This window comes from Chroicocephalus ridibundus, chromosome 8 (genome assembly GCF_963924245.1).
Source record: "Chroicocephalus ridibundus chromosome 8, bChrRid1.1, whole genome shotgun sequence".
Classification (NCBI taxonomy): Eukaryota; Metazoa; Chordata; class Aves; order Charadriiformes; family Laridae; genus Chroicocephalus; species Chroicocephalus ridibundus.
This window is the reverse complement of record NC_086291.1, coordinates 40,436,220-40,457,988: the sequence shown is the minus strand read 5'-3', so window position 1 is coordinate 40,457,988 and position 21,769 is coordinate 40,436,220. Positions and strand designations below refer to the sequence as shown.

The following is a 21,769-nucleotide window of genomic DNA, read 5'->3' as shown; positions in this document are numbered from 1 at the left end:
ATGAGCAAGGCGTGTAACCATGCTCTGAACATCTGTAACATCTGTCTTCCAAAAACACCCAACAAAACCCCGGTAGGAACGGGCTCTGTGCAGGTACCCTCGTGCACCCAGGGGTTTGCTGTTGGTGTCGGTTCAAATAACCGCTGTCGGGCAGGGGAAGGTGCATTCCTGGAGCTCGCAGCCTCCTCCATCCCTCCTGCCTTGGCTTCTGATCCCTGCACAGAGGGGCCCCTGTGCATTGAGAGCAGACAGTGCATCCACTGAGGAATAGATGCCTTCATCAGCTCAGGGGAGGGCCCGAGGATGGAAATAGTCAAAACTTTTTTTTTTTCTTTTTTTTTTTTTTTTTTTTTTCCAAATGCTTCAACTAAAAGCTCTTTGGATTTGGGAAGATGGAAAATCCAGCTCCGGAGCCAACACCCAAACCTGGAAGCTATAAGCGAGTTCCTGTTTGCAGGGACGGCCGGCTGCTGGCAGGAGCAGGTGGGGACGGGACTGGGGGAGACCCCTGGCAGTGCTGGCTTTTGGGGGCTAGCCGGTTCAGCAGTTGGCCACCTTGCCAAAGGAGCGAGCCACAGGTCAGTGGAGATAGCCCTGTGGGGCTGAACAAGAGGCAGTGAGCAGGAGGAGCGCGGTCAGCTTTCCCAAGCTGTTTGATGGGCTTCCAAAGGATGGGCTGGAAGGAGAAGCGTGGAGCGAGACAGGGCAGGGTGTTGAACAGCAAATAAAAGGCTGGCTGGCGGTCGGGGCTTGGGCTGGGCTGGCGTTGGCAAGCTGCCGCAAAGAGCCGGTGTAAAAGCGCCGTGCCGTTGCTAATTGGAACTGGCAGCGGCGTGAACTCGAGCGGGTCTGAGTCTCCGCGGGGCTGCATCGCTTGGCTCCCGAGAGCAGCCTGTGAAGGGTTTTGGTGGGTGTATCCTCGCAGCAGCGGCTGCACTTTCTGCAGTGGGCATTTCGTGTCCCGAAGTGGTTGGTGTGCTCCTGGTAGCCGGATGCCGACTTGGGAATTTCCTGAAAGAAGAAAAAAAAAAAAAACCCAAAAAACCCAAACCCATCCCTCCCTTGGCACGAAAGCTGTGAGCCTTACATCTGAAAAGTTTGCAGCCAAGAGAGGGAACTGCGCGTCAGTTCTCAGCGCCAAACCCGAGTAATTAATGCCACGTTGCTCACCCCCTGTGCAGGTCGTGCTCTCCAGCCTTGCTGCCCGGGCAGCAGCGATGTTCCCCGCTCCCGCCGTCGCTCCGTTTAATTGCTGATCCGGCGTCTCGGAGACGCCTGTGGATCTGATAGCGCTTAGATGACATCTCTGAGACCACAGCTCCAGGTGCCCATCAACCACTTAGTGCTTGTATGTGAGTCTGCTAGAGAGCACATGGTGGCTCGCAATTAATTTCTGGAGAGCCGGGCTGGCTGCTGGCCTGGTGACACGGATCCGCTCTGGCTCCGCAGAGCGTTTGAAGGTGCAGAGCGTGTTGGATATCTGGCTCCGTCTGGTAACATAAACCACCATTTGGTTTGTGTGTCACTCTTTTTTTTCTTTTTTTTTTGGTGTGGTTTTTTTTTTTCTTTCCCCTCTGTAAGATCTGCATTGCAGATGGCTTTTGCTACGCAAAATGAAAGCTTTCCTCGCACGGGGGATAATTCCAGAAGCCAAAGCTTGCATTCCCTTACACATTCCCAATCCAGTAATTATTTCTGAGGCTGTGTTTGTGTGCGTTGTCAGTGGTCTCTCTTCCAGACTGATGCTGGAAATGTGGTCGTATTTGCAACAGGCTACTGCTGACATCTAAGCACGCTTTCTCGGCGGGGGTACCCGGGCCCAATTTAATATTCAAAGCGTTTGCTTTTTGAAAGGGAAGCCTTCCCTGAAGCTTAGCAGATGGAAGGAGAGCTTGTGTGCACGTTTGACTAAACTCGGTGAGTATCTGGCACTGGTTTGAGCACTTCCTACGTTCGCATCGGATCTGCTGATCTCTTTATTCCTGCAGCATTGCTGCAGTGAAGACTTTCCCCGCTGATCTTGCCTGTTCCTAACCCTGGCAAAACCGTCACCGATTAGGGAGACAGCTCGTTTGATGGCTGAAGGTAGGACAGATGCCTCGTTGTGTACAGCTGTCGTGCAGGGGCTGCCGTGAATGGGAAATCAAGGTTGATTCACGAGCAAGAATAAAACCAAAATTGCTCTGATTGTGTCTTCTGCATTTTTTTGCATTGCATCTTGCTCTGCTCTGGCACGTATAGATATGTATGTACTAGATGTACTGCTTGTTGGGATCAGGAGTTTATGAAGATGAGCGTTAATTCTGCCCCCGAAAGGAACGAAGACTTAAATCTTGCTTTAAAATTTATATGTATACTTGAGGGGGGGAAAAAAAACCTACCTCCGCTGTTCTTTGTAGTGCTGTTCTTTGTAGATCAGAGTTCTCCTCATCCCTGTGGTGCGGAGGGATGCCCATAGCGCCGTTACTGTGCTTGTGACGTTTGGAGTCCACGCGCTCGTCGTCTGTGACCCCTTCTGCTAGGGACCGGGAGCACCAAGCTTTTCTTGGAAGTACTGAACTGGGGTGGTGTGTTGGTGTCTTTTTTTTGTTGTTTTTTCCTTGAAATAGTGGGACTTAAACGCTTGTCTTGGAAACCACCAGGCCTGCCCATGAAAATGTGTGAGGGTTGTCTATTGTGGAACTCTCGGTGCTCGCAGGGGATGGGGAATTCGGAGTGTATGTGCCAGTCTTTGATGGAGGTGAGCTGCTCTGGTGGCACCCTGTGGTCCAAGTGGCCTGAGGTCCCTCTCCATCCCTCTCCTGCAGGGGCATCTCTAACAGGAGAGGGTCTGGGGGCACAGAGACACTCTCCTGTGCCAGGCTGGGGCTCAGGGGACAGGGGTGGGACGGAGCTCCTCTGCCTGGAGGCACAAACAGATGAAGAACTGAGCAGCTGTGAGTCCAGCCCAACTTTCATCCCTAGGTGAGGGGAGGATGCAGGAGAAAGCCTCAGGGCAGGTGGCACTTGGGTGCTTGCTCTCTCCCCCCAGCCCACATCACGCTATGTCTTTGCAGAAGAAAAGTCAGTCTTCTGCTCCCAGGAACCCCAAAGTGCTGCAGAGCGTGTGCAGCTGCTAGCACAGCCTCGAAGGGGAAGCTTCCTCGGGGCCTGTTCCCAAGTCCTTCGTTATCACACCTCTCGGAACAAGGAGACAGCCTTGACTTGGGCACCTACCTTTGCAAATGCAGCGTTGTGTACCACGCTTGGTTTTTAATAGCCGCTTGTACTCCCACCGTGGCTTGTGCATTGCTGCCGCCGAGCAAACTGGAGGGTGACAGGGGCTGGGGGGGGGAAGAGAGTGGTGTGGGGCACGAGGATGGTCCTCGGCTCACCCGCAGCTGCCGTGGGGCAGCGGAAGCAGCTCTGCCACCTCCACAAATGCAGCAGAGAAATGGGAGGTTGGTGCATGGCCCTCCCCGTGCACGCGCTTATCCTCTGTTTTGGAATACTTTCGCGCTGGGAGGGATAACTCCAAACTGGCTCAACTGGGAGGGAGGATATTTCCTACTTAAAAGCGAACCCAGGAACAAAAACGCCACCCGCAAAAGTATTTATCTCCAGCCGTGCAGCTGCCAGGATCCAGCAAGGTTAATTCCGGCTGCAGGCTCTCCCTGCCTTGGCGTAAGCAGGGAGCTTTGGGCGAGCGGCAGTAACCGCTTGTTCCCCTTCAAAGCGGGAGCAGCAGCAGCTGGGGGGAGCGGGGAGATGCTCCTCAGCTGGGAAACCTGTCCCGCTGCCCAGCTCCGGAGCAGCGCCGAGCAGAACCGCACAGCCCCCGCTGCCCGCTGGCGCTTTTAAATCGCTATTTATTTCTGCTATAACATGCTAGGAAAAGGACTTAGATGCTGCTAGGGGAGGAGGAGCACTTCTGGCTCACCGTGGCTCTTCTTGCTTTGCGTTTCTCTTCTAATTTATGTAAACAATGGGTTTTATTCATTTTTCTGACTTGGCAGCTGGGTGAAGGGTTACGTCAGGGATGAAGCCGTCCCGCTCCATGCGCGCCATGCCTGAGCAGGGAGCGTGTCTTCCCAAAAAAAGCCTGGCAGATGACATACTGCATTGACCTACTTTTGGGAGAAGCGCAGAAGTGTCGGAGGAAGCGTGTCCGTAGGTCTCCTCACGGCTCCGGGATGAGAACGGCAGGGAATTGCTCAAACACGCTGCCCTAAAACCGCTGCTGAGGCTCGGCAGCCCTCGGGGTGCCGGGGAATGGGAGATTGGCACCGAGCATCTCTCCCCTTTGGAGAATTCTTTCTTTATGAATATTTTGAAGCATATGCCAGAGAAATCTTGCTGCGTCCGGTCACCGTCACGGAGTGTAACAGGCTGCAGGTCCAAAATACACACACATTCTGAGGGAAATGCAGTTCATGGCACTGCAAAGCTGCCCCTCGCCTACTGTGGCAAGCGGCTGACCCGTGTTTAAATGCCCAAAGCATCACCATTTGTACACGATTCCTTATGAGGGAGGGAAAGCATTAGCCAGATCTCTTGCAAATCCCAGCAAATCACAGAGTGGACGGACTTCCGTGTGTCCTGATGAAGTAAAGCTTGTGGCTGCTTAGACCCTCAGACCGTAACCCAAGGCTGATAAAGGCAACCTGAGTCGAAATTGCAAATGAAAGGCCCAAAAGAAAACTAATTTCTCTGGCAAAGGAGAAGGAAAAACACTGCAAGGACTACCTGTTTTCTCGGGGAGATGGTCAACATAAAAACAGTGTTTTATTAGAGCCTTGGAGTGATCCTGAGCACACTCTCCTACGGAGGTGATGACTACAAAGAAAACAAAGGCGACTTCTGTTAGAAAATGGATGTTTCTCATCCATCCATCTGCTGTCTCAGTATTTCACCATCATGGGTTTTATTTTCCACGTCGGGAGTAGGCTTGTTTTGTTCCACATCTGCTGCTGCGAAGGCTTTTGGGAGCCTGGGCTTAGCCCGCGGTGTGGGGAGCGCGTGGGAGGAGGCTGGGCTGGTGCCTCCAGATGGGTGGTGCTGCTGCTGGTTTCGGTCCTCCCTGTTTTGATTTCTCAGGTTCGGGATGTTTAGCTCCGGAACGAGGGGTTATTAATGCTCGGCTCAACCCGGGAAGCTGGGGAATGTCTCCTCCATCCTCACCAGAAATGTCTGGCCACGGACCAGGTTGGGTTGGCTTCCTGAGCTTAGGTAAAGGAAAATAAGTAGCCCGTCGTCCTGCCTCTGTGCCAGGAGGCGAGCCAGAGCCGTCAGACCATTTCTCTTTAGGAATCCAGTCAATCTGGCGTGATTAATGAAGGGATAATTACTCACCTACCGCTTTTGCTCCTCTGAGAGTCCTGCTCTCTCTGCTCTGTCACGGCCTGGAGGCTCGTGACTCTGCGGTGAGTGTACCCTTTTGACACCCTGACAGATTGATGTGGCAAAAGCTTGTTTCTTCCCAGCATTTTCTGGTCTTGCTCTTAGACAGGAGAGGCTGCCTGTGATGTGGCTTTGCTGGGAAATTGGTGCTAATTGCAACCCTGCTGTGATGGGTGAGCACGGGCTGGCTCTGGTGGGCGTCCCAGCGTTGAGAGGAACCTTTCCTTGGTCTTCTGCCTAACCATGGCTCACTTCATCTCCATCCTGTTCTGCATGAAGCCGTGTCCGGGGCAAGCCATTGACCAGGGGCAATGGTTTTAAACTAGAGCAGGGCAGGTTTAGATGAGACATTAGGACGAAGTTCTTTACACTGAGGGTGGTGAGACACTGGCCCAGGTTGCCCAGAGAGGTGGTGGAGGCCCTATCTCTGGAGACATTCAAGGCCAGGCTGGATGAGGCTCTGAGCAACCTGATCTAGGTGAAGATGTCCCTGCTCACTGCAGGGGGGTTGGACTAGATGGCCTTTAGAGGTCCCTTCCAACCCAACACATTCTATGAGTCTATGATTCCTCCTGGGCTGGTGCGTGTGTCCCTCTGTCCTGGTTTGAGGTAAAACAGAACCAACTTTCTGTTCAGTAATTTTATTTCTTAGCTAGGCCTCTTCTAACTCTCTGAAATTACCAGCATGTTGTGTCTGGAGGGGTTTGCTCAGAGTGGTAAGACAGTTTGTGCCAAGGAATGGTACGCAGAGAGGCTCTTGCTTCTACTTATTGCTATAACAACCAAGGTCAGCTAATTTCGTTATTTGCCCCGTTAGAGGGTTGGAAGCGGAAAGGCGGAGAGGGGTCCCACCTGCGGGGAGGAGTGAACAGGACAGGGGACCAAAAACTGACCAGCAGGGGTATTCCATCCCATCTGCCCCACGCTCAGTATAAAAGCTGAGGGATCAAAGGGTCAGCTCTCTTCCTTCAATGGCTGACGTCCGAGGAGAACCCTGTCTGTTCATCTGCCTTTGATCCCGATCTGTGTGTTCCTGACTCCAACTCTGGAACCCAGTTCCCACCCGTGGCCGAGTCCAGCCTGGGACTTCCCCAGTGCCTGCCGGTGATGTCAGCCTGGGAGCTTAATAACGGGTTTGTATATACTGTATCTATTTCATTATTTTCCTTTTTATTTTATTCTTAATAGTTTATTAAAGTAGTTTAGTTTCTTCTAAACTCGTAAATCTCTCTTTATCTCTCCCCGTCCTCCTCCCCGTGCATGAGAGGCTGGGGGGGAGCATCTGTTGCCAGCCATTGGACAATTTGGCCAAAACCACAACACCCTCCGATGTCTTTCTCCTTGACGATCACCATCTTTTCCAAGTGCATACAGTCTGAATGCTCCTGTAAATCCATCTAGCCACTGGGCAGCTTATTTCTCCTCCAGATAGGAAGGCTCCTGCTAATGAGGTGACCAGAGCTGAATTCACCGATCAGAGAGTCACAGGATTGCAGTGAAGGACAACTGTCACCCCTTGCAGCCCAACACGAGGGTGGCTTTGCTCCTGTGCTGCTCCTGAGACTTTGAGAGCAGAGCTGTACCAAGTCAGCCACCCGCCTGCTCCCGTCGCTTCTCCGCTTGCTGCTTTTTGAAGCCTGTTTTGTTTTGTCTGTAGTTTTATTAACGCAATCAATACTTACAGGGTGGTCAGCAGAGATAACGCAACAACTTCTGATAAAAACGTGCCTGTTCGGGTGGTAAGAACAAGGCAACGCAATGTTTGTAACATCTCAGGCCCTTGATTCCCTTCTCAGAGATCTCGTTGAAAAGGTCTAATGCTTCTGATATGGTGTTCCTCAGCTGTCCTTCATCTGCAGGAGAGTGGTCAGGCACAAGCGATGGCGGTGGATTCTCTTCTAGCCAACAAAATGTTACCAAAACCTTTGAAAACTGTCCCAATGAGTTTTAATAAGAGTTTATAGCCCTAGTAATCAGTCAGCTTTGAATGAAGCATGACTATGAGACAGCAATGTGCCCTGGTGGCCAAGAAGGCCAATGGCATCCTGGGGTGCATCAAGAAGAGTGTGGCTGAAGACCGAGGAAGGTCATCCTCCCCCTCTGCTCTGCCCTGGTGGGGCCACACCTGGAGCACTGGGTCCAGTTCTGGGCTCCCCGGTTCAAGAAGGACAGGGAACTGCTGGAGAGGGGACAGCAAAGGGCTACCAAGATGATTAGGGGACTGGAACACCTCTCTGATGAAGAAAGACTGAGGGATTTGGGTCTCTTCAGTCTGGAAAAAAGATGACTGAGGGGGGATCTTATCAATGCTTATAAATACTGAAAGGGTGGGTGTCAGGAGGATGGGGCCAGGCTCTTTTCAGTGGTGCCCGGGGACAGGACAAGGGGTAATGGACACAAACTGGAACACGGGAAGTTCCACCTAAACATGAGGAGGAACTTCTTTGCTGTGAGGGTGGCAGAGCCCTGGCACAGGCTGCCCAGAGAGGTGGTGGAGTCTCCGTCTCTGGAGACATTCCAAGCCCGCCTGGACGCGTTCCTGTGCCACCTGCTCTGGGTGACCCTGCTCTGGCAGGGGGTTGGACTGGGTGATCTCCAGAGGTCCCTTCCAACCCTATGGTTCTATGATTCTAAGTACTGATGATCCCTGCTGGTACCTGCATTGCATAGCTTGTGGCTTTGGAGTGCTGCATTAAGTCACTCATTTATTGGCGTTGTCTCGAAGGGAAGGGCTGTCAACCTGGGCGATGTCTCTGACACCGTCCTCCTCACTTTGGCAAACGTTACGCTGGAAAAAGGATTAAACCCCAAGCTTATAGCACCCTCCTCCATTACTTTGTTCTCCTTTGTGCACTGTTTCTTTTTCAAAAGGCAGCTGGAACAAAAGCACTTTAAAAAGTACAGCTCCCCTCGCATTCATTGATCCCTTAAAAGGGATTTTTTGGCAATGTTGAGAGTTGGGGGGAGAAAAAGCAAAGGGTATTCAATCACGTGAGCCTTCAGGAGCATTTTCCTGTTAATCTGCATAGCTTTCAAGGGACTTTGGAGGACAGGGACTCCCAACAGCTCTGCTGTGGCCAGCAGCAGGAGGGCAACCTGGCTCCTTGACACTTGTTGTTAACAGGCAGGATATTTTTGAGCAACACAGCCATCGCTTCTAAGAGATGTCTCAGAACTGTGAAATGCCATGTTGGGAGGAATTCTCCCTGCAGGTGTAGTTTAATACCTCTTCTTCTCTAATGTATTTTCTTTCCTTAGTTTCCCCCTAAACTCAGGCTGAATTCTGGGCGGGACCTGGCCTCTGATTTCATACTTGCCTGCTTTATAAATAACTGTATTTGGTTTTTACTGATGGTTTTGCGACTTACCTTTTGAAGTCAGAGCCTTGGCTGGAGTAGAAGGTGTCCATACAGTTGTTGGCCGGCCTTGCAGTTCTCCCTAAGACCACGTGTTGCCCAAAGGCAGGTTCTGATCCAAATGACTTGCCAGGCTTGGCTTTTACGCCTTTACTCCACTCTGGTGAGGCCCCACCTGGAGTGCTGCTGCAGCTCTGGAGTCCTCGGCACAAGAAGGACACGGAGCTGTTGGAGCGGGGCCAGAGGAGGCCCCGGAGATGCTGGGAGGGCTGGAGCCCCTCTGCTGTGAGGACAGGCTGAGAGAGCTGGGGGGGTTCAGCCTGGAGAAGAGAAGGCTCCGGGGAGACCTTGGAGCACCTTCCAGTCCCTAAAGGGGCTCCAGGAAAGCTGGGGAGGGACTCTGGAGCAGGGAGGGGAGCCGTGGGACAAGGGGGAACAGGTTTAAACTGCAAGAGGGGAGATTTAGATGAGATCTGAGGAAGAAATTGTTGGCTGTGAGGGTGGTGAGCCCCTGTCCCAGGTTGCCCAGAGAAGCTGTGGCTGCCCCATCCCTGGAGGGGTTCAAGGGCAGGTTGGAGGGGGCTTGGAGCAACGTGGTGTGGTGGGAGGTGTCCCTGCCCAGGGCAGGGGGTGGCACTGGGTGGTCTTCAAGGTCCCTTCCAACCCAAACCATTCTGTGGTTCTATGACGGCTTTGAAAAGGCTTTTAGCGTCAGCTTTGCATTAGGTGTCCTCAGCTCGTGGTGTGGCTGGTGGGGGGACAGAAATGGCAAGAAAGACCTGCAAGTGCTGACTGACAAATACTAATGTCTGTCTGTTATGATTTGTAAGTGCTATAGGCGTTGAGGGCTTCTTTTAATGCTGGCATCCTGGCCATCCTGCAGGCCAGCTGTGCCTGCGTTCACACGGGCATTGCGTTAAAAACGATGTTTAGCTACGCTGGAAGGTAAATACGTTTCTCAGGCACAGGACTGGAAGCTGTGAGCTGGGGAGGACTCAGCTGGTTTTAACTGTTGTCTTGATTTCTCCATGTGGGAGCTTTGAGCTGGAGGCTGAAATGCTTCGTGGCGGGACGGTGCCATCCAGCCAGTGCCCCAGCTGATGCAAGGAGCCTCTAATGAGTGAGCTGAGAAACAGCTTTGGTTCCGTTATCTGGTATTTCAAAAGCTCTGGTGCATCCAGGCTCCCGAGCCAGGCTTCTCTTTGCTTTTATTTAGCTGGCGGATCCATCGTATCTAAGAGGTGCCACTTGTCTTCTGCCTGCTCCTGCCCGAATGAATCTGGATGCGGAGCGTCTAGAAGAGCTTCCACTTGCCTGTACTTAAACACTTGACAAGAGACCGGCTAATGGATGTCCCAAAGGTTGTGCCTATGTTGAGGGTTCTCTGGGAAGCTAAATGAGGATGTTCTATTGTTTGCATAGTTTTGTGCGCTCTTTCAAGAGGTTCTGCCTCAGTCTCTTCACAGAACGGGGAATAAAGCTCTTGGCTGCAAAATCCAGCTTTGTTTCCTGAAATATAGACTTGTTGAGAGTAGAATCTAGAGAGAAGGAGACGGAGGACATCAGGAGGTCTCCTCGCCAGGGCAGCTTGTGCTATTTTAGAGGCTCAGTCTCTCGGTCTTTTCTGCTTGTATGTCATGAAGTGGCTCCGAACCACTTGCTGGTGGCCACAAACCCGTTCCTCATTTCTCACTCCTCCAGCAGTGAGCCTTTGTTCCAGGCTGACACATGTCTGGAGGAATTTGAGCTGGTCTCGTTAACTAGCGTACACTGAAGACAGCTCAAATTGCTGAGAAAATTAAAAACGAGGACTCGTGTGTTCAACTCAATACCGAATCCCACGTGTTAGTGGTGGCTTCCTGTCTCTGATCCATCTGTGTCACCGCAGCGGAGGCAGCAGTGCTCATCTCGTCTCCGAGATGAAGTGAAGGCAGCTAGATTTGTGCTTCCAAAATGCTTGGATACCGTGAAGCTAATTCTTTTCACTATGCCTTTCAGTGGTGTGTCTAAACAAAGCTTGAGGGCCCGCACTGTGTGAAGAGGATCAAAAGGAATATGTGATAAGTACCAATCCGTGAGCAGTGATATTCAAGAAATGAAGGAGTGCTAAAGCGCATTAGCTGAGAGGGGCTCAGATGAGGGTTGCGTAAGCAACCTTAATTCTGGCACTGCTTCCTTGGGAGCCTGGGCTTGCCGCTCGGTTATTTCCCTTCGCGTAATTTTGGGTCGTAAACTGATAGTCTTCACTACGTGGCTCCTGGCCCGATGTCTCATCTCTGGCGGCGTCAGCGGGTTGGGTTACAGGAGAAGCAGATAGCAGAAGGCTTCTCTTTCCAGCTCTGACCAGTGCTGCCACTTTGTGCATGACCGTCAGACTACAATCGTACTCCTGGATCGCTCATGGAAAACAAAAGTTGGATGGTTGGGTGGGTGCTAGCTTTATCCTGCCGGGACTAACACCGCAAGGGTGCGTGAGCTTCGGTGAAAGCCAGAGACCCTGAGCTGCCCCTGGAAACACCGGACAGTGGCTTCCTCTCCATCTCTTTGCTTTGGATGTAACATCCTCCTAAATGCCTGTAAATGTTTAATACTTGGCTGTACACCTTTTGCCACCTCGCTTTCAAGCAGCGTACCCGGTGAGGGAGGTCAATTTATAGCAGTTGTCCCCTCTTAAGCCAACCATAACTTCGTCTTGCCTTATTTTAGAGGGGGGTGTGGGGTGTCTGTTTCGTTTTGTGCCATTCAGGCAGGTTCCCAGCCTTATTCCTGTGCTGAATAATTCAGGTCTGTTAGCTGCACATAATCCATACTGTTGGAATCGCTTTGAGTTCGTGGCTCTGTGGCTCGCAGCGGTATGCGGAGTGTGTGTTGGCAGATGACTTAAATACTTCTGAAAGGCTCTGTTTTTCTAGGTCATTCCTATATGAAGCCGATAAAACTGGCTCTGTTTCTGACCTGTGTCACTACTGTACCCACAGCTCTTCACTCAAGGTGCCTTTTCACTGAAATCCTGTCTTCTGAAAGCAGTTTTTAGAATCTATTTCAGGAGCTTTCTCTACCCCGGGACTTCTGTTGCTGTAGCTCTGTGTTGTCCTGAGCTTCTTGAAAAGCCCAGGTTCCTATTGCACAGACAGTCAGTGGGCGAACACATAGGTGTGTTTGGAGAAATGGTCCTCATCATAAGCTTTACATAGTTTGGACAACGATTTATGGGTTTTTTTAAACACTGGGAGGAATCGGGAGATCTTAAGAATAGGGGGAGATTCAGGATATAGTGCAGAGCCATAAGGCAGCGAGAAACATAGACTCATAGAATGTGTTGGGTTGGAAGGGACCTCTGAAGGCCATCTAGTCCAACCCTCCTGCAGTCAGCAGGGACATCTTCAACTAGATCAGGTTGCTCAGAGCCTCATCAAGCCTGGCCTTGAATGTCTCCAGGGATGGGGCCTCCACCACCTCTCTGGGCAACCTGGGCCAGTGTCTCTCCACCCTCAGTGTAAAGAACTTCTTCCTAACGTCTCATCTAAACCTGCCCTGCTCTAGAAAGAAACGGGGCAGCACTGGGGAAAGCCGAGAATCAAACGCCTGGGGGGAAAAGGAAGTGCTGTGACTGACAAGACTTGCAGAAAGGCTTTTTTGAAGGCAAACCTCCATCTCCCAAGCGGTGTAAGCTGGGAAGGTGGTCTTCTCAGTGGGGTTTGCTTGAGCACATGCTGGGCGACAGGAAGCTTTGTGCCTGTTTTTACTGGTTACAATTCCTTGTGTAAATTCTACGTTGGCCACGTTACCCTGGTAAAACTGTGCTGCCGCAATAATTTAACTGAAGCTTTATCCAGATGCCTGGTACCCTGCCCGCGTATTCCGGTCAAATGAATTAGTGCAATTAATTTGGGGAAAAAGACCTAGCGTATAGCTTACAGCCTCTTTGCGGGGAGGTTGTTGGGCAGTAAGGCTCCCTGCAGGGTCTCTTAGAGCCCGATTTTTTTTTTTTTTAATTTTTATTTTATTTTTTTAGCTTTGAGATTTTTGGCTGTGTGTGGAAGTAATGGGACTAGCGGTGGGAGTGTTGGATAGAGCTGAAACCACAAGAGAAGCTGGTTGCAGAGACGGGGATGTGAGGATAAAAAGGAGACCCTAATGGAGTTAGGTTGCCCAGAGAAGTTGTGGATGCCCCTTCCATGGAAATGTTCAAGGCCAGGTTGGACGGGGCTTGGAGCAACCGGGGCTGGTGGGAGATGTCCCTGCCCAGGGCAAGGGGTGGCACTGGGTGATCTTTAAGATCCCTTCCAACCCAAACCATTCTGTGATTCTATGAGATCTTTATCTCTGGGAAAAAGCTGCGATTTTGAGCAGCATTGGAAAGAGGTGACTCCAACAGTGCTGACCGCATCAAAGAAAAGGAAGGAAAGAGGTCAAGTGAAATCAGGGATGGGTGTAAGAGATGAAAATGTGTTTTACAGTGCAAGGGGAGTGGAGAAGGGGATGCGAAGGAGAGAATCCCATCAGCTGGGAGTTGGCTTTGAGGCCCAAGGTGGAGAGCAGAGGGAATTTGCACGTATGTGCTCACCATGTGCTGCTGCACCAGGGTTGTGCAGTGCTACTTCTGGTGGCCCATGGCCACCGTGGTGCGGTGGGGAAAAGCAGGTAGCGGAGCCCTTCAGCTCTCATTCTACACATGGAGGACGGTGCTCTTCGCGTAGGGAGTGCCAGTTGAGCAGCAACGGTCTCTTGAGGGGTTTTTTTTTGGCTCTTTCGGACAGGAATTTGAAAGCTTAATGCAGCCTATTGTGCTGGAAGACTTGCAGGCAAGCTCTCCATGGCAACTCTCCCTATACACAAAGCACCATATGGCTTTTTCGGGGGGGGGAGGGAATAAATCGAGCAGAAAAAGTCAACCTTTGTTTGTGGCGATATTTGTCTTTGCTCTCTGCCGTGGAGTATGGGGAGGTGGAAGCATGGAGTGCTGTCTCCTGAGCACGGCTTCTGCTGGCCACACCACCAGCGAGGCGGCAGGTGACCTCTCAAATGGTCTTTCCTTGCTTGTTGCAGTGGAGCTTGCTGTGAAAATAAGCTTTGCCTGGGCAGAGACCCCCTCTTTGGGCTGTGTGCTCTGCAGACAGATGGAAGAACCGGTCTCACGTTCGCCCCTACACCAAGAAACACCCGAAGGGCTGGGGAGGCTCCAGGAGCACGCGGTTTGGGCAAGAGCTGTGCTGGAGGCAGCTGATGTTGGGGAGCTGCTTGGGCGTTGTCTGCCCGCGCTTTATACCCCTGCTTCCGAAGGGAACTGGAAGCCTTTGCTTGACTCTAAATCCTCCCTTTTCAAGTCCCTTCGGAAGGAATGAGCAGAATAAATATCTGTGTCTGTAGAAAAGCAGGAAGCTTTTGTGTGTCTACTCGGAGGGGGAGGAAAAGAAATGATGTGGGAATAAGCAGAAGGGAGCAGCCTGTGCTTGGCTCCGCCGCCTTTGGGGTGCTCTGCGGTTCCCTGGGCTGCCGCAGGGTGCCACCAGCAGCCCTGGAGATGGCCTTGCAGTGTGGGCACCGGTGGGGCTGGTTGGCTTGCCCAGCCATGCTGGTGGAGGTGTGAGATCAGGCAACTGGAAGCACTGGAAGCTGTTGGGCTGGAGCCTCACCGCCATCGGCTCTGGGATTTGGATGTGCTGCAGATGGAGCCTTTGGGCTGTGGCGGGGGCATGCTGGGGGGCTGTGGAGAGCAGAGCTGTCACCGGGGCTCGCTCTGGGTGGGACGTGCCGTGGGGCAGAGCCCTGGCTGGGCACAGGACCAGGGCAGCGTGCCTGCAGCCTGTGTCCCCATCAGCGGGGCTGGCTCTTTGGATGCTCCCGTGCACGTCACGGCCGCCTCTGGAGGTGGCCATTGCCTGCGGTCCGCAGTCGGCAAGAGACGTGGCTGGCTGTCCCCTCTGTTTCCATGATGTGACATGTTCAGGAGCACTGTTTGGTTTTCCCAGAAGCGGGCAGAGGCTCCTTTTGGTGAAACCCACTCTCGGGTGCTCCCGTGGCTTTGTAGCAAGCAGGACACTGTCCCCATCCCCTCGGTCCTCCCTGCTGTCACCGAGGAGGCTCTCAAATGTTGGAATAGAGACAGGGATAACTAGTGGGAAAACTCCGTTGTAGGCTCAGACCCGCGGAAGGAGCCATGCAGGTGAGGACAGGGGACCATCTGAGGAGAGGGACAATACAGCCTTAAGATACTTCAGCGCTAAACGCATTCATTAGAGCAGGAGGTGGCCTGAGGCTGCCTTGCCTCCAGCGACGTGCTGGGGCAGCAGCGTTTTCACGTGCGTCTCGCTGCCTTGCTCGGGGTTACAGCCAGCCCCGGCAGCTGGAAGCGCAGCTTATGGCAGCACCGGTGCCGGGAGCAGGCAGAGCAGCGGGATATTGAAGCCATAAATCTCCAACAAGAGCACCTTTCATCCGACGAAGCCGTGACCCCACTGTGTGCTTACTGTAGAGCACAGGTTTCTGGAAGAGCAATTTGGCTTATTCCTGGGTTGGATTTACAGTCTAACCCCTGGGAGCCCCAGACCCAGGTTAGGGGAGGGCCCATTTCTCTGTGCCACATGCTCAGCTTCTCCCAGCCCCATGGGCTGCCGGTACCCATCGGGTCGGTGGCTCCAGTATCTCCTGGGGAGATACCGTGTTTGGATTTAATGGTGAGATGAAAGAGGCGCTTGGGGGGAGGGTGTTTGGGTGGGAGGGATGTTGCTGCGAAGCTGACTCCTTGTCCTGTGCCTTAATCCCTTGACTTTATACTAGCCCTACAGATCCCTTAAGGAAAAATGGCATTTTTTTGGTATCTGGAGGTGGACTCAAAGTGGGAGCCCTGGCTGGGACTAGATAAGGGCTATACCCTTAGAGAGGGGCTGCGTCCCATCCTGTCTGGGTAGTCGTGCCACTCGGCTCTGACAAAGCCCTATGCGACTTAGGTGCCCCTTTGGTTTGGACTTGAGCCTGGCTATGCTGCCAGCCTGCTGGGAAGCCACCAGCCCGCAGGACGCAGAAAGCAGACCCCGCTTTTGTACCTCCGCTCCCATCTTCTGCCTCGAGCAGCCGTAAAAGCAAAGCCTATCCCTCCCCAAATCCAAACGATTGCCCGGCTTTCCTCAGAGCACTGACGGAATGACTCCCTCTGCCCCAGCCAAGTTTACCGACAGCAGACAAACCTAGTGCCGCAACGCTTGCAGCTCCAAGGCGTGTGGTTTTGAGCCTGCTATTTATTTTGGGACTGCAGCATCTGATCTTGATTTGGTGTTTCCAGCCTGTGATCTAGGTCGTGTGCTGGATCGGGCATTAGCTGTTGCTTGGGGGGAGCACGGGGAATTTACGCTCCCTTCCTCGGTTGATGGGGTCGGAGAAATGCTGATCCGCTCTGCTGCAGATGGGTCTTTGGGGGTGGGAGGAGTAATATATATATATATATAATTATTTTTTTTTAAGAAATCTCCTTGAAAGCCTCCTATTTCCCTGTCCCCCTGGGAGGGTGGCTCCTGATGTGGCTGGCCACGGGAGGAGCAGTAGATGATAAAAGCTTTGGTGCAGCCTGCTTTCCCTGCGGTTCCCATGGTAGTTGGCTGTCACACATAGATCTAATGTATTCCCTGCCCACAGCAGGATTAAAGCCTTCTGGGAGAAGAATAAGAGGATGCAGGAAACGGAGATAGGGAAGAAACCAGGAAAAGGAGCGGAGACCATGGCGGGGTAGGGATGGATCCAGGTACTAGTCCCATTGGAGCAGCAAGGAACCTTGTAGGACTTCTGCCAGGGAGCAATCGTCCCACCTGCCTTCCAGCCGAGGAGGTGGTGGGATGCCTGGGAGCAGAGGTCCTTTCTGAAAGCTGAAGGCACCGGTGCGTGCAAGAGCGAGTTCTTGTCCTTCTGCCCTTCGTTTGAGGGTGCGCGTTGCCTTTTGGTGATTCTCTTTCTTTTTTCTGTTTTCCTCTGCAGATCCCGACAGCCAGTTGTATGATATGGGATATACCCCCGAGGAGGAAACCCCGGCCTGTCCTGATGAGTTTGATGACTTTGTCACGTTTGAGGCAAGTATGAGCCCCGTTAACGCCTACAAATATCAGCTGTACGGTGCGAGGCTCGAGCATCGAGGGTTTGGCTGGAGGAGAAGAGTGTTTGCTGTGACAGGGCTCAGGGACGCTTAACACATAGTAAAGACAAATCCTTTAATCTGTGGGTGGCCGGCCCAGAGAATTTGCACCAAGCCCTTGGGGCTGTTTAACTTAAAAATTGGCGTTCAAGCAAAAACCCGCAGCTAGCGCTGTCTTAGTGGGCAGAATGCCAGAGCACGGTGCCCTGGGGGAAAGAGGGAGACCCTTTTTGTGGTGGAACCCCAGCGCTGTGGGAAGGGGGCCCGCTGCTCTCGTGTTTGTCTCGTCGCTGGAGTTTCTGAGTTTGGAGAACCTGATTTTGAGATGTACTAACCAAGAGCCTACCTGAGAGGCACAGTGGAGTGGCCTGATGTTGGCACTTAGTGCTGTTTGGCCAGTAAAAGGCAAAGCAGAAGAGAAAAATATAGATTTTTCTCTCTCTCTCTGTTCTTGGGCTTGATCAAGGATGCTTATCTGACGTGGTTTTTTCCTTTTGTTAAAGTTATGGCCTCCGTCCTTCCCTTCCCCTCTGTATTCCTTAGCACAGGAACACATTGGCGTAACATCCTGTATCTGCTCTCCCCCAGTAGGTCCTACCTTGACCTGTTGTCTGTGTTTGTGGGCTTTTGGGCTTTCCTTGGTAGGCTTCCTCTGGTCCTGCTCCGTGCCTTCCAGCCTGGAGCAGACGGTGCTGGAGGTGCCTTCAGAGCAAAGGGCCGGCTGGCTCCCTAGTCCCACGTGGGAACTGAATCTCTTCCTTCTGCTTTGCCTTTTCCAAACTTTCCTCTTCAATTTTTTGACTCTTGTGTCTTGGTATTCTGGATGGTTTTTATCACACAAACTGTTACTTGTGAAGGGACTCCCAACCTCCTTTATATTTGCATGCAATTATACATCTTTGATTTGTATAGTCTGTAATACGTTATTTTGGCCTTGTGACTTCTTGATAGAAGGCTCGAGCTATTCTTTTGAGTTTCCTAATGATAAATTGAGTGTTGGGCAACTGGTCTTCCCCATGTTTAGCAATGGTTTTAAACTAGAGCAGGGCGGGTTTAGATGAGACATTAGGAAGAAGTTCTTTACACTGAGGGTGGAGAGACACTGGCCCAGGTTGCCCAGAGAGGTGGTGGAGGCCCCATCCCTGGAGACATTCAAGGTCAGGCTGGATGAGGCTCTGAGCAACCTGATCTAGGTGAAGATGTTCCTGTTTACTGCAGGGGGGTTGGACTAGATGGCCTTCAGAGGTCCCTTCCAACTCAACACATTCTATGATTCTATGTTAGTGAGAAGCATGGGTCCGTCACTTGAGGTGGCTTGAAGCTCTCACTTTGATGACTCGTGCTCGACAGTTGACCAGGTCGTCATCCTATTTCCCAGCCAGGCACGAGTTTTCTTTTGAGCTGGTTTGCTGGCTCCCATTCTCGATCAAGTCCACAGACTTCCACCGTCACCCCAAGCAAGTCCCTTACGCCCTTAGGATGAACACAGCCTTAAGGGCATGTGGTCCTGGGTTCCTCCTCCGGAAGGCTTTCAAGGGCATATTTATTTTTCCCTTTTTGAAAGATAGTTACAAAAGCCAGTAATAGGGACAGGAGGGCAAGAAGGGAGAGGGGTTTTCATATTCTTTCTCTCTGGTACATGGTCACAAATGGGCTTTTTAACCGCAGTTTAGAGGCTGTGACAGCCTGTGTCACCGTGCTCATGCAGAAGGGCTTTTGCTTTTTGCTCCTCAGACCTGCGTCAAGGGACGATCTTCTGAGATTCAGAGCGAGGGATGTTTTCTAAGGGCTAATTTAACACAGATGAGCTCTGTCAGTGCTGCAAGCTATTCTGGGCAGGAATACCAACAAGCCGGGTGTGTGCCCCGCTGGGATGAAATACTTCTGCTGCTGGGCCATCATTTCCTTGAAACGACAAGGTGACCCAAAGGAAAAAGGTGATGAATCCTGAAATCTCCTTTTCAGAAAGATGTAAATGGATTCCTATACTGAGTTCAGGGTAATCGTCTAAAGATCAGAGCTCTGTCGGTGTCTACGTTTAATATGCCGGGGAAGAATTACCCTTGTTGTCTTGGATACATGATTCGAAATAATTTCCAGCCTGCAAGGATTTCGTAGAGGTTCAGCAAATGAGAACATGATCGAGAAATACCGCTCGGTGTTGCAAGTGTAAAAATAAATTGCTGTCTTGGGGTGCGGGGGTTTTTTTTGTTCTCCTTCAGCTGAGCAGCGAGCTCCCAACATGCGTTTTATTCCACACGTCCTGTAGTGCTGTACCTTGGAAAGCTTGAGCTGTTCCAGGGAGGGGGGGGATGAGAGAAGCAACCTGCTGGGAGCAGCAAATGAGAGTTTTTCCCCGTGCTGCCCTGCCTGGCAGAGCTGGCTGCTGGTGGGGAGGCTCCGGCAGGTCCTCCTTCGTTAGGTGCAGCAGGCAGCTGCTCTGGAAATCCTAAGACAGAAAACAGTATAAATAGCCTTTCCCAATAGACGTTCCGCCTTGCTTGGATCCACCTGGAAGAGAGGAGGGGGGAAAAGCATCCTTCCAAAAGTTGCCTTTCCTCCAAGGAGACCTCCCACACCACCAAAAAGCAGTTTGTATTCTCAAATGTCCCCCGTTTCAGAATCACAGACTGGCAGGGGTCGGAAGGGACCTCTGGAGATCATCCAGTCCGACCCCATTGGCCAAAGCAGGGTCACCCAGAGCAGGTGACCCTCCACACAGGAACGCGCCCAGGTGGGGTTTGGAATGTCTCCAGAGACGGAGACTCCATCACCTCTCTGGGCAGCCTGTGCCAGGGCTCTGCCACCCTCACAGCAAAGAAGTTCCTCCTCATGTTTAGGTGGAACTTCCTATGCTCAAGTTTGTGCCCGTTAACCTCTTGTCCTGAACCTGTCCTGAATACCTCTTGCCCAGGACCTGGGAAGAGGACGCACAGCGAGAGCGCAGCTCTCAAACTTGGTGCTCTGTGGGACCACCAGGCAGCTTAAAGAGCCTTTTTAACGCCACAGCTTCTTTCTCAGCCCCCAAAACACAGCTGGGGGACTTCGGACACCGTGTGAGCTTTGGCAGGGCCATGGGGTGAAGGGGCACAGCTGGCTCTTCTCCTCTTGTGTCACACCAGAGGGCGTTTGAAAGGCGAGCTGAAGGAGGGGTGCCGCATTTGCTGCGCTGCAGTCCTGAGAGTAATTGTGGTTGTTGGGTTTGGAGCGTCGTCTGTTCCTGCTTAAACAGCACAAAATCGCAGTGGCTAGAGTGCTTGGTTCTTCCAAGTGTTGGGGCCTTGACAGAGAGCTTTTCTGCCTAAATGTTTGTTCAAACAAGTGTAAACAAGTGCTTTAAGCCATCTAAATGAAAATGTCCTCTCTTTGTTAATAAGGTTGCTCTTCTCGGGTGAGTCATCCCCTCTTCTGGTGGCTGTCATCAGAGCGAGCTGAACATCTGTGGTGAGCCCGGAGTGCCCAGCGTTGGTGTCTCTCAGCGAGTGTTTGCTCTGCGGAGAGAGGAGCCAACATTTGCGCCTTCCAGTAAGGGCGTAAAAACCTCTCAAAGGGGGCAAGGTCTGAACTTTGATGCTTCAGGCAGGGACCTGTGTAATGTCGGGTACTTCCACAGTTCAGCCGCTGGTGTGGTGCGGAGCTTCTGGCTCTTGTTGCACCTTGCCAGCTCTGTCCGGCCAGCAGATCTGTCAGTTAAACTGGTTTCAGAGAGGATTTCTGGTGGCGTGGCTCCGCTGAGACAGCGGCTGGCAGGGGATTGGAAACGCAGGTACTCGGATTCCTGCGGCCACGTGGCTTCTTGTGTGTCCAGCTGTGCTTGCAGGGCATCGCGAGCCATTGCGGTCCCTAGTGCAAGAGGAATCTCATCCTGTACCCCCGCTCCGGAGCAGGGAGAGCATCCCCTCGCCGGCGTTACCCTGCCCCCAGGTAGTGTCTTTCTCTCTGACCCAGGTGGAAGCTGGTGGTTGCGGGGCAGCTGGGTGAAAGCTGAGCGCTTCTTACTTCTGCAGGGGGAAACGTCACTGAAAAATAATTACAGCGGTTTTGGCTACCCTGCTTTGTAATAGCTACGTAAAGGGAGCTTGGAGTCTGTCTGTCCGGACGCCTGAGTCCTTGCCTGTTTTCCCCCAGGCTGGGCTAGTGCAGCTTTGCTGCTGACTAACTGGAAGGTAGGAGTTCTCCTTGCCTCCCGTGAAGCTGGTGACTCAGCTCTGAGGTACAGGGACTCGTTTGCGATGCCCTGGGGAGGGGAAAAAGGTGAATTTGGAGTTAGCTTTCATGATGCCCGCTGTGGCTTGCCATAGGACAAGGGCTCTCTGTCCCCTCTGCCCTGGCTCCCAGGGGCAGATGAGCAATGCAGGGCGGGAAGGCTGACTTTCCCAAAATGAAAGAAGCCACAAAAATTCGGTGTGCTGCCGGAGTTTGGCTGGGATTGGGGATGCAGCCCTCTGCTCCGCTCTGTGAGACCCCCCTGCAGTGCTGCCTCCAGCTCTGGGGCACCAACAGCAGAAGGACACGGAGCTGTTGGAGCGGGGCCAGAGGAGGCCCCGGAGATGCTGGGAGGGCTGGAGCCCCACTGCTGTGAGGACAGGCTGAGAGAGCTGGGGGGGTTCAGCCTGGAGAAGAGAAGGCTCCGGGGAGACCTTGGAGCCCCTTCCAGTCCCTAAAGGGGCTCCAGGAAAGCTGGGGAGGCACTCTGGATCAGGGAGGGCAGCCATGGGACGAGGGGGAATGGTGTCAAACTGAAGGAGGGGAGATTGAGATTAGGTATTTGGAAGAAATTTTTCATTCTGAGGGTGGTGAGCCCCTGTCCCAGGTTGCCCGGAGAAGCTGTGGCTGCCCCATCCCTGGAGGGGTTCAAGGCCAGGCTGGACGGGGCTTGGAGCAACGTGGTGTGGTGGGAGGTGTCCCTGCC

The 21,769-nt window shown here is 52.5% G+C and overlaps 1 protein-coding gene across 5 annotated transcripts in view; it reads left to right on the top strand.

Annotated features, from left to right (window-relative positions):
* Positions 1 to 21,769, top strand: part of RAB11FIP3 (RAB11 family interacting protein 3) — an 85,093-nt gene that overhangs the window by 26,031 nt on the left and 37,293 nt on the right. For 2 of the 5 annotated variants that reach the window (XM_063343613.1, XM_063343612.1), the window contains exon 3: positions 16,704 to 16,795. In XM_063343613.1, the coding sequence (XP_063199683.1) occupies positions 16,704 to 16,795 (92 nt within the window). Of the gene's footprint in view, positions 1 to 1,706; positions 1,918 to 1,952; positions 2,086 to 16,384; positions 16,607 to 16,703; positions 16,796 to 21,769 lie in introns of those variants that run through there. The other 3 variants (XM_063343616.1, XM_063343614.1, XM_063343615.1) reach the window with 3 other exon arrangements.